This window comes from Alexandromys fortis, unplaced genomic scaffold (assembly GCF_014885135.2).
Source record: "Alexandromys fortis isolate MF-2015 unplaced genomic scaffold, M_Fortis_MF-2015_v1.1 scaffold_25, whole genome shotgun sequence".
NCBI classification, from domain to species: domain Eukaryota; kingdom Metazoa; phylum Chordata; class Mammalia; order Rodentia; family Cricetidae; genus Alexandromys; species Alexandromys fortis.
The window spans coordinates 2,781,023-2,793,299 of NW_026067904.1; the positions used below are offsets into that span (position 1 = coordinate 2,781,023).

Sequence of the window (12,277 nt, forward strand, 5' to 3'; positions counted from 1 at the left end):
ACTGTGAGTTTGAGGTCAGTCTGGGCTACATAGTGAGTTCAAGACCAGCCTTGGATAAATAAAACCTTGTCTCAGAATTTTTCTGTTACATGTATAGCTTATATTTACATTAAATTTGTTAATATAAGCACTTATAGACGATAATTTTACAACTATTCTGTTCTAATCTCTTATTTTTATGCTGTTGTGCAAAGAGCTAACCGTTTGAGAAAACCACTGGAGCTGTAGTTAGACTTTCTGAGTGGGGAAATAATTGAAGATTGTCCTCTATGATAAAAGAACCAAATTATGCTATGCGCTTACCCTTCTTGAAATAAAAGCCAATAATGAATGTAACTGTCCTGTCTCTGTCTCTCCTCTCTCTCCTCTCTCTCTCTCTCTCTCTCTCTCTCTCTCTCTCTCTCTCTCTCTCTCTCTCTCTCTCTCTCTCTCTCTCTGTTTTGGACTTCTCGAGGTAATTTCTCTATGTAGCACTAGCTGTCCTGGAGCTTGCTCTGTAAACCAGACTGGCCTCAGGCCCAGAGATCCATCTGCCTCTGCCTCCTGAGTTCTGGGATCAAAGGCATGTACCACTACTTCTCACCTTGTAGCTGTCATCTTTTAAATGCAAATTTTAATTTAGTATTCTTCCTTTGCTGAAATTTTAAAAATTATTTAGCTTTGTGACTACATTATAAACTAAGAGTAATATTAGAAAGTGTTCTTTCAAATTAAAACTGTATTCCTTTAGTTGAAATAATCCTTGAGATAGATATTTAATTTTAACAAGCAATATAAACATTGTGTAAAACAATTATTCTTAGATGGTATTTCTATTAAACGTTTGCATGATTTGACTGAAATATTTGTCTTGCTTCCTCGTGAATGGACTTAGTTCTTTGGAAGCATGAGGACCATCTTTAGCATACAAGTTACAACAGAAAGGTGCTAGTGATATTTAGCTAATAAAGTATATAGGTTGCAAAAGAGGAATAATTAGCCTAACACTCTTGAGTATCACCAAGAAGGGGTAAGGTGCAATCATTTAAATGACTGAATTCTACAACACTTGAGGGCTTGGCATATGTGATGCTCTTCTTTTTTTTTTGTTTTTTGTTTTTTTGTTTTTGTTTTTGTTTTTCGAGACAGGGTTTCTCTGTGGCTTTGGAGCCTGTCCTGGAACTAGCTCTGTAGACCAGGCTGGTCTCGAACTCCCAGAGATCCACCTGCCTCTGCCTCCCGAGTGCTGGGATTAAAGGCGTACGCCACCATCGCCCGGCTTTGTGATGCTCTTCTTAAAGCTCACTGGGTCATCCAAAGCGTTCAGGCCATGTTGGAATGAAGACAGACCTGGACTGGGGCTGAGTGATGATACATGTGTTCTGATAGTCTAATTTCACTGTCTATCAAGACCCTTAGTCTACCTCTGCTCTTTCCAAATACGGGACACTTGCCATACATATGTTAAGTCTGATGAGGAAAATCACACCAGGAAGTTGCTCTTCTTAAATGGAAATCTTAAGAAAGCCTTCTTAAAGGTTAAAATAGCCCTTTATGACACTCGAAATGAGAGTTCTGAGGGAGGATTAAAGAGGGGAGAAGTAAAATGAGAGCATATATACTAATTAAAATCAATTGAATAATAATCACCCAAACTCAGATAATGAACCCCAAGTCACCCACCTGTCAAGGACCCAAATCACAAACTACAAGAAGCCCCCCATTATCTCCTTCCCCAAGACTGCTGGAGCTCTGTGTAAGCACAGATGCCCCCCCACAGCCTGGAGAAGCCCCTGATCGAATTTAATTTCCCAGTGCAAATGCTTGTATGTGAGCTAGAACAAATTAAGTTATTATTTTATGAAAAAAAAATCTGTGTTGCTCATTTTTTTTGCCCTCATTTTGGATTTTGGAAGTCATACTGTTTATAATTTAAGAAAACCCACCAAGAATGTAAAGCAATTATTTTAATAAAGTGATAATTTTCACTCAAGAAACTTGATACTGCATTTAGTGTAATATCTATGAAACAAAGAAATTCTGAGGGAAAAAGGATCATGCTAATTAAGGTCTAATGCTTTATCCTCCCCGAAGTCTGGTTTAAGGTTTGTTTTCACTTTATTTTTTGCTTTTGCTTATTTTTAAGACAATATGAATTTCTTGATATGGAAAGTTTCTTCATCATAAAATATGCCCCCTTTCCATCTATGTGAGGAAAGACACTAGTTGTTACAGTGAATTTTGAACTCATGAACAGAATGTCTACACAGCTGGAGGGGAGAATCCTCCTGCAGACATTTTCTTACTGTAACAACATCAGCAATAAGTTATCTAACAATGGAATGCATTGTTCTTATTATAGTCAGACATTTTGGCACCAATTTCTGCAATGGGCTTTTCCAGAAGTTGAAACTTGTTATTTGCAGAGTATATCCACAAAAATGTTCTTATACGCAAAATATTATATAAGCTTACAAATGCAAATTTATATGAAAAGTAAAAAGGAATTAATCTTGGTATGTCTAAGTTCAAATTATATATCATTATACTTAAATTTCTTTATTCTTACCTGGGTTTAATACATCTGATGGGGCATTTTAGTGAAAAGCAGGTGAAGGAAACAAACACAGTTTAATATTATCCTAAGAATTGTAAACTGGCAGAATTTTATGCTGAACGTTTCGGATATTCTTATATAGCATACTTAATAAAATGAGACATTCTTTACACACTCTTAAGGGGGCTGTGGGCTCGTGGTCTTCTAAGACATCATGCTTTGATGTCTCAGCGTGGCAGACGGTTTTGGCCACTCTACAGGTATCTTTTCTATGCCAAACTGAACCCACTGGAAGTGTTCAGAAAGTCATGGGAATGTGTCTTTATCTGAGTTGAGTTCAAAGGAATTGCCATCTCTGAAGACTTCAGGGAGGTATAGGATGCCTAAGCTTTCAAAGGAAAATTAGTTTTCCATTTCACTTCAAATATGTGCCGCCAAAAGGCTAAGAACTTTTGTTTTTAAAGTGTTGTGCTGTTTGCTGGACACTCCAAATTTAACTCATGGGGCTCATGTCTCCACTACATGCCGTAGAAGACATCATTGTTTCATAAAGCAAACACATGCACTGAAATTAGGATTACCAACTGGTATATATGGTTTTTTTTGTTTTGCACCTCAAAACAGAATCACAATAGTGCATGTCATGCTCCCCCACCTTCCTTGCTGAAGGACAAAGTACATCAAATGTTTGGCTTGGTCTCTGAACCTAAAGGAAGCCAGATTAGTACTCTGGCAGAATCACATCCTGCGCTTCCACAGCAGGGCCTTCCTCCTCAGATTTGGGGTCCATTTCTTCCCCCACAGTCTTCAGCTTCTCCACTGAGCGCCTCTTCATTGTGGGGTCATGTGTCTTCAAGCCATCCTCCAGCGCCTGAATCACCATCCTGGAGACCTCCTCGTTTTTCCCACCTGCATCCTCCTCCTGCCCCTCGGCCTGCAGCGTCGACATCTCAGCTGCTGTTCCCTCAGCAGCCACCTGGTCTCCTTCTTGCATCTTCTTTCCCAGAACAGCTGTGTTGTCAGTAACATCCTCGGCTGAAGATGGATCTGGGCTGGCCTTGTGGCTCTCCTGGATGCTGCTGTGGCTGCTGCTGGCACTTCCCAGTCGAGAAGAGGCCACCACAGCCTTCACTGCTGCCTGATGAGAGAGAAAAGCACAGAATGGTGTTTCTGCGGGAAATCCCAAATGGCGGTAGAGTTCCTGCTCTGTTTTACCGGTTAGTGTTCAGCCTTTCAAAGAAAAGGAAATGATTCAAAGATTGGTTGTCAGCTAAAAGGGTATTTGGAGAAAGAACAGTAAACCTTCTTTAATTACAAGTTAGAATTATTTGGCTGTCTGGACAATTGAAAACATGAGTAAGATGCGGTTGCCTCTGAGTGGCTTAAAGTTTTCTATTCTCCAAAGGATGTTTCATGGAAGACTCGCTCCACGATGCTGGCTGGTATCATGGGCGTAAAAGAGCAATGCTCAAACTAGCTTCACAAGTAGTTAAGCCGAAGCTATTTACATATGCCATTTCAAAACCAGGCTTGGGATCTCCTTCCTATCAGTGCAAAATGACAGAAAGGATGTTGCTTTTGGTCTCCAGCTAGTCTCTGAGATCTGCTATTTGTATAACTAGTCCTAAACATCATGAAGATGCACCTCAGCGCTACTCTATGTTTACTCTATAAAACACGTATTTTGGTGAAGTTTTCTGTATCACTTACTTTTTTTTCATGATTATCTATAGTATGGAATAGTTTTAAAAGTTAATTCCCAATTATTGCGGGTTCAGAAACTTTCTGAATAAAGACAAGTTTCTTGAACGCTGCCTTATTTAGATAAGAAGCAGCCAGTAGGGGAAGTAACAATGCCTTTTCCACCTAGCCTGAGTTCAGTCTTTGGGGCTTATGGTGGAAGGGAGAGAACTGATTCCCTCAAGCTGTACTCTGACCTGCACATGCATGCTATGACACACACTGGTAAGCTTGGGCACACACAGAGAAAGTAAATAAGACACACCACACACACATACACGTGAGCACATGCACACACACACACTTCGTAATTTAAACGTATAACACAAGTATTCATGTCCTGGTTTTTACTCCAGCTATGAACTTATTCCTTCAAGTACTTTCCTTCTCTTAATAATGAATTCATGAGAAGACAGACAGACACACCAAAACAAAACAAACAACAAAAATCAAACCCTAAGTGGTTTTATGTCAGTGTCTTGGGAATTTAAAAGCAAGGATTCCCCTGGTGTGGCAGAAAAGGAATAAGGAAGAAAAGACATCTTAAAAACAACAACAAGCAACAAAAACACATGTTTTGCCTTAAGCTTGCGCCGAGCATTGAATTCTTGGAGCTTCTTCTGAGCCGTGTCCATGTGCACAAAGTTGGCTGCTTTCCCTGTGACCCACGGGTGCTGGAGGGCTTGAAACGTAGTCAGTCGTTTCTTGGGATCCAAAACAATTAGTTTTCTGACCTGCAATCATAAAGAATATAGACTTAGAGAAGCTGGGCTTGCCTTCAGACTGGGAATGTCCAGGTATTCTCCTACTTTTTAGCAACAGCGCTAAGTGCATGTTTTTGAAAGAGCTTACACTGTCAAGAGTAGGGACTACTCAGGGAAGCAGCAGCTGAGGGTGTCCTGGAAGACCAGGGCACTTACCAGCTGTAGCGCCAAACCCACAGATTTCTTTCCACAGAGGCCACAGAATTAGGCCCTGGCTTATCTACTGACCAGATAGATGCCTTCTGAAGGCAGAACCGGCATCAGAATAATTCTAGGCCACATTATGAAATCACTTAGAATTCAGAACTTGAACTACGTCTCTCTAGAATAGTCATTCAGGCACCAACATTTTTTGGGGGAGGTTAAATGGCAAACAAAAGTTAGTGTTCAAGCCCTTACTGAGTACTATTTTTTATGATTCCCTCGAGATGTATAGTTATTTTCTTTAACTCATTGAAAGCACTTAAGGAATAAGTTCAGAGCTGGAATAAAAGTCCCTTAAGGATAAAAAGAAGGAAGCTTGAGCTTAGACATGCCTGGTATGACTAAACTTAACTAAAGGTAATCCATTCTGGAAGCTTTACTCTTGTGAAGATGGACAGACAGGGAGTTGTCAGGAAGACCAGCAAATGAAATGTTCCCAGCCTTGGACTCAGAAGCAGTGGCCTGCTATGCTGGAGGCACTACCTGGACTTAGGGAGGCACACGTCCTGGTTATGCCTTTAACTACCCTCACAGCACAGTCACAGAAACATATGGACTGGGAACCATTAGCTCCATCTCACAAGTGAAGAACAGAAAGATGTTCCAAGACCTTAGCTACTGAGGTCAAATACTTGGCCATTAGTAGAGCTTGAAGTCAAACTCAGGCTTCCATTATGTGAAGTTCATCTTATGTACGACTTTGTGGAGACTCTAGAGTGCCCCTAAACTCTGCTCTCGTGAAATAAGATGCTCTCATCATTGAGCTATGAGCCCTTTTCTAGCCCTAAAAACCCACCAAAGTGAAAACAGGTTAATGGAATCGAAAAGCAAGTTAAATAAGGAGCAGATGTCACGAAGCGTTTTCCGGTTCACGCTTGCGGTGCAGACGCCGGTTAATGTAAGGCAGGGATCTCTGGGTTCTGTGTGAGCATACTTTAGAGAGGCACAAGAAGAAGCAGGGAGGCCAGACAGGCAGCTGTGGCTGTGGGCCAGGGAGGAGAGGGTGGGAGTTGGTGGGAGTCAGTGGTGGCGGAGGAGGAAAGAAGCGGATGTGTTCAGGAGTGGGGTTGCATATCTACATACCTATGTAGACTGCCGCCCTTCCTGCTCACATGAGATCCTGAAGAATTTGTTCCACGGAATAACAGAGAGAAAAGGGAGAAGTATGTGGAGGGATAAATCCTGGGAAAGGGACTCGAGAAAGTGAAGGTTTTTTGGTTTGGGGGGCAGGGGCTTCGAGACAGGGTTTCTTTGTAGCTTTGGAGCCTGTCCTGGAACTAGCTCTTTTGGCTCTTGTTAGACCAGGCTGACCTCGAACTCACAGAGATGCACCTGCCTCTCGAGTGCTGGGATTAAAGGTATGCGCCACCACCACCTGCCTTCGAGTGAGCTTTAGTAGTGCCTTTCTGCTGGAAATCTTTGTAAACTTTGGCACACTTTAGCAAATCCATGACTAGAAAGCTCCTAAATCCCCTATAACCTGAAAAAAATCAACTCCATTATTTTGGCACATTTTCAGAATCTCTCCAGAGGAACGATGGCTGCGCTTGTACATGAGCATCCTTCTACCAGAAGAGACAAGAGTTCTCTCTCGAAGGGACTTCTCGAATATTAATAGGCTTCAGTATTAGCTTGAATGTGAAGCAGCGCAAAGCAAACCATAAACCATTCTATTAATAGAGTGGACCTTGTTTATAATTCCAGTGGCGCATAATAGGGCTCATGCTACTGTCAGAGTATTTTAATAGGTTTAAAAATGTTTGAAAATCCAATTATATTTATTTGAAGTACATCTACATCTAGGCGAATAAGCCACATCAAAGCAGAGTTCTGTGTGAATGGTGTCTGGGCTCCAGAGCGCAGTGTTATTTGAAAGACTTTCTATTTACCAGGTAGGAAAATTTCAGGAACTAATGCTATTATGGTAATTCAGCTAATGAGGACTGAGGAATATCGAGTTTTCATTCTTCAAAATGAAAATGCATCAGTGTTCCCTTTAAATGAAAATACCTTAAAGTTACAAAGAAGCAATGATGTCAAAAGCAGCCTATTCTAAAACGTCCTCTTCTGTCTTTTAGTTAAAAATTATTTATCTCGGGCTGGAGAGATGGCTCAGAGGTTAAGAGCCCTGACTGCTCTTCCAGAGGTCCTGAGTTCAATTCCCAGCAACCACATGGTGGCTCACAACCATCAGTAATGAGATCTGGTGCCCTCTTCTGGCCTGAAAGCATACATGCAGGAAGAACCCTGTATACATAATTAATAAATAAGTCTTTAAAAAAATTATTTATCTCATTTTGTTTGGGTCACACTTACCAAGTCCTTGGCATTTAGAGATACTTCATCCCACCACGGGGAGATAAAGTAATATTCACAATTCAGAATTCTCCTGAACATGAACTGGTCGCCTCTTTCGTCATAGAACGGTTCAAATCCACAAAGTCTGGAGGGAAAAGATAGAATCAAATATCTTCAAAAGATGAGGTATACTTCATCAAATTTCTACAAAAATTCAAAATCTTTCTTCTATATTCTCTACAAGTAACTCTACCTGTACAAGTGTGTAATTGTTTTGTTAGAATGTATGACTGACAATATAAAATCTGAACTTCACCTGCAGGAGGTAAGAATAGTGAAACCACATTTCTTTTAAAAGCTATAACAACAACAGACACAAAAATACTATAATTAAAATTGCTAATATTATAGATGCTATGGTAATGATCTTTCCAGGAGATTTTTCTTGATAATTAAAAATATTATATAGATTAACAGGGCTCCAATTTAGTATAAAATGGGAGAGTTTAAGAATACAGATTTAAAAGTAGAGAGAAATAGTAATCTACAAAAGTAGAAGTCGGATATTTCCATATATTATCCTGGTTTGGATTTCAGACTGAGACAAATAGAGATGAAGCTATTAATTTAGTCAGCACAGGCCGTCAACAGACGAGCAGCCGCGGACTGACTTCATTCTTGTAAATAGTCCTCATTTTAAAGATGTCTGATCAGATTCACCTTATGCTTTCTACTATAGGGTCAGGAGAGAAGGAAACAGAGAGTGTGAGAACCGGGAAACACCTTTGACATCTCATGCAAGGGGGAAGGAAAAGCTGGAGTCTGCTCTGGGGTTTCTGAGCCTGCCCGGGTGAGAGGCCAAGCGGCTCTTCTGGATCACAGGTGGAAAAGGCAGTTAAAGGAAGCAAGGGCCTTTCCAGGGGCGCGGGTGTGGAAGGACGCCGCTTTCTTTAAGGGGCTGGCCTCTGGGAAATGGACCATGCTCCAAGCGAGTATATGGGCCACACAAGTTAGACTTCGTAGTTTTCCCTTTCTCTCTTTCTTTCTCTTCTCTTCTTTTCTTTGGGGAAGGGGTGAACCTGGGAAGACTGGGAATTGAATGTGATCGGGGTGCATTTACATGAAACTCCCAAATAATCAATAAAATATTACATAAGGAAAAAAACAGTCTTTCAAGGCATATATTATACATGTTCCCTTTGAAAATCAAATGGGAAAATAACAAAAAGTTAAAAGATATCTTCTCTGACTCCTCCTCTGAGCCAGCCAGGCTGCCCCCAGAGCATGGAGAAATAAAACAACTCCTTGGGAGAAGTCATTCCCCATGTCCTCTTTTCATGACCTGTTTCCACGACAGAGAATCTGTCTCATCTAAACATTCTGGATCCATCTGGGAGAAGGCAGAACTTGGGAGTGAAACAAACCTCAGCAATGCACTCTCATTTGCTAAGTCTGTACAGAGACCCCTGCACCTGAGCCACCTGTGCGAGGGGAGTGTCGGCACACAGAGATCAGCCTGCCTCTGCCTCCTGAGTGCTGGGTTAAAGATGCACCACCACCTAGCATTATAGAAGTATTCTACAAAGCCCAGGAGCTAAGATTCTCTCTCTCTCTCTCTCTCTCTCTCTCTCTCTCTCTCTCTCTCTCTCTCTCTCTCACACACACACACACACACACACACACACACACACACGGGGACACAGCACAAAAGAACTTTTCTGAAACCACAGAAGAATCCCCTCTGCAGAGCCCACACCTGCAGCCACCCTGACCTAAAGCTTCTAGCCTCTGAGACTGTGAGAAGGTAAATATCGCTTGTGTAGGTCGCTCTACTATACAGTGGGTGAAGGCAGCTCACCTATGAATAACCGGCTCTTCAGAACCCTGGAAAACCTCTCGCCACAGATGCATGCTATAGGTTCCCAAAACTAACCGCACTCCCTGCCAAATGGCCAACGCGTGCCTCACAGCGCATTCGCTCTCGGGTGCACTGATATCTTCTACGGCCATGGTCACATATGATTTCCCTCACTGTCACCTCCAATTCCATCACTCACTCTGCAAACTTCCCGAAGTCATTTTTTATTAGACAGCAGCTCAGTAATGGAGTTGGAGTGGACAGGGAATGAATTATCATCAGCTCATTTTATTCAGTGTTTAGCTCAAGGCCCTTGAAACCTTAACACATAGGAAATAAATCAATAGGTAAATGCGCTCGAAATATTTTCATAAGAAACGTGCTAGTTTGGGATTTCTTAAGAAGTTAATAACAGATCTCCTTAAAGGGCTACCAGTTTGTTCAGCAAGAATCAAATACATAAACAAAGGAGTACGGCAGGTGGACATAGGTTTCACATCTATCATGATCATGCAATACATTCCCAAATGTGGGCATATTATACAGAAAAATCAGCTAAGGAAAAGCCCTGGACAGTGTCTCACCTCCAGGGAAATGCGACATTAAGAAGCAATACTGATTTTTAGAGTAGCTTTTGGCACAGTTAGTGTAAAACGGAACATCACATCATTTGAGACTATGCTATCAGTGTGGTTATTGTAAAAAGGAACATCACAAGAAGTCAGAGGCCAACGTGGTTGTCATGAGAATTATTAATACCTAGAAAATGTCATACAAAGACTTTGTATAAAGGTTGCCTTTTGTCACTTACAAGATGTAGGTGATTATTCCTACAGACCACATGTCCACTTCCGGTCCATAGGCACAGCCTCGGAGAATCTCAGGTGCTATGGAAAGAAGGAAAATGAGGTTCAGTTGGAGTGCAACCTCAATACTCACATTTTAATTGCAACCAATGGGGAGAAACAAATTCCCTACTGGACTTCTGAACTCTCATCACCAATCCTCTCTCCCATGACCACAGTAGGATGAGCAAACTCTCAAGTCTAGTTCTCCAGGAGACACGGCAGTCTTTGTCTATCATGGGTGCAGGGGAGCAATGCTACCGGTTAATCAAATTCTGTACTACAATACCATGACAGGGCTTGAATAAGATGGACAGAGGTGTATCTTTGCTGCAAAAAAAATCCCCCTACTCCAAAGGGCACTTGATACATAGACAAGGAAGAAATGAAAGTTAAGCACAGTCAAGGGGAAAACAGGCAAAATTACACTTCTCAGAACTCAAGAACTACTTGAAGCAGTGGGTATGCAGCGATGGCATGTCTAGGGGCAGGGCAAGGACCAGAGCAGACTATGGGAAGGGTATGCAAAACTCGAGGACAAGAAGGTTGGCATAGGAACAGGACAGGGCTCTGACACACATCTTAGCCTTGCCTGCTGAATGTCAGTTCCCAAGGAAACACTGTCCCCAGTGTTCTTGATGTCATGATCTGAGAAAGGAGGTCTTCCCTATGCATAGCAAGGTCTATTCTATTAGCTTCCTCTACTATTGGGGTAGGGAGGCCTTCTCAACGTTGGCATGGTCCTGGAGAGAAGACTACAGTGATCTTTTATATTTTTATTACCAGAGAGATGTGAAAATTAGAAGCTACTGGCTCTGATGGTTTGCACTGAGTACTGGAGATGCATTGTTTACCTAACTCACAGAGAAAGAGCCCGAGAAGCAGTGCACCGCCATCTGCAGAGAGATGGGGCCTATTAGCCACAGTGTATTCTTTAGTGCTGTAGATGCTGCTGGGGCTCCTAAGGGATGAGTAGCTTGATGCATGCTGAGGGTCTTTGCAGCATGTCTGGGGGATCAGAACACCACATTCCCCCAGATGGGGCCCCTAGAATCAGTAAATTGGCTCTACTGTCTTCACTAGAAGGACATCTGTCTAGACCAAAGGTTCTCAATTTGTGGGTCATGACCTCTTTGGAGAGTTAAACAATCCTTTCACAGTTCACCAAAGACCATTGAAAGACTCATATAGTTACACTATGGATTATATTACATAACAATAGCAAAATTACAGTTATGTGGCAGCAACACAAATAATTTTATGGTTGGGGGTCACCGCAACATGAGGAACTGTACTAAAGGGTCACAGCATTAGGAAGGTCGAGAACCTTCCTAGGCTCTGGAAGGAACCTGTTTTCATTGGGCTCTGGGTTAACTGGAAGATTGCTATGGCTTTTCCACTGGTGGCTTTTCATGTCACCTTCCACTCATTCTTCTTCCCTGTAGAACTGTGCTTTACAAAATATAGGAAATAAGTAGCCAAGGCGGAAATGTGAAAGGGATATGTGCCAATAGATGAAGCAACCACTCAGCAAGATGCACCATTCAAGGAACTGTATCCAAAAAGGGTTGCTTATCTACAGTTGAATACAATTATTCCTAGGGGAAAAATGTCCTATCAGCTGGTTGGTCTATTAGCTCAGGCTTCTTATCAACTAATTCTTACATCTTAAATTAGCCTGTTATTCTTGTCTATGTTAGCCATGTGGCTTGGTACCTCTTATCAGTGAGGCATTCTCATCTTGCTTCCTCTGTGTCTGGCTTCCTCTGTGATGCCTGCAGGCTGATCCTTTCCTCTTCCCAGAATTCTGTTTTCCTCTACTTCCTTCCTGGCTACTGGCCAATCAGTATTTTATTAAAACAATACAATATAAGTAACAGGGTACATGACTACTGTCTCACAGCAGGTCCCCTTCGTGTCCCACCATAGAGCAGCTGCAATATTTGCCCCCCATACAGCATCTGCTTTTTTTCACATCAGTGTACAAACATCCTCAAGATCAGACTATTTCTCCATAAGGCATTATCCTGTA

General features: G+C 41.8%; 1 protein-coding gene across 1 annotated transcript in view; it reads right to left on the minus strand.

The window, feature by feature from the left end:
* Nucleotides 1–3,107: 3,107 nt before the first annotated feature.
* The window catches only part of Camk4 (calcium/calmodulin dependent protein kinase IV), a 218,639-nt gene continuing 209,469 nt past the window's right edge, over nucleotides 3,108–12,277 (minus strand). The window contains exons 8-11 of the mRNA XM_050134943.1: nucleotides 10,212–10,287; nucleotides 7,561–7,687; nucleotides 4,858–5,010; nucleotides 3,108–3,674 (exon numbers count right to left, since the gene is read on the minus strand). Coding sequence (XP_049990900.1) covers nucleotides 3,258–3,674; nucleotides 4,858–5,010; nucleotides 7,561–7,687; nucleotides 10,212–10,287 — 773 coding nt within the window. The 3' untranslated portion in view covers nucleotides 3,108–3,257. The remainder of the gene's footprint in view (nucleotides 3,675–4,857; nucleotides 5,011–7,560; nucleotides 7,688–10,211; nucleotides 10,288–12,277) is intronic.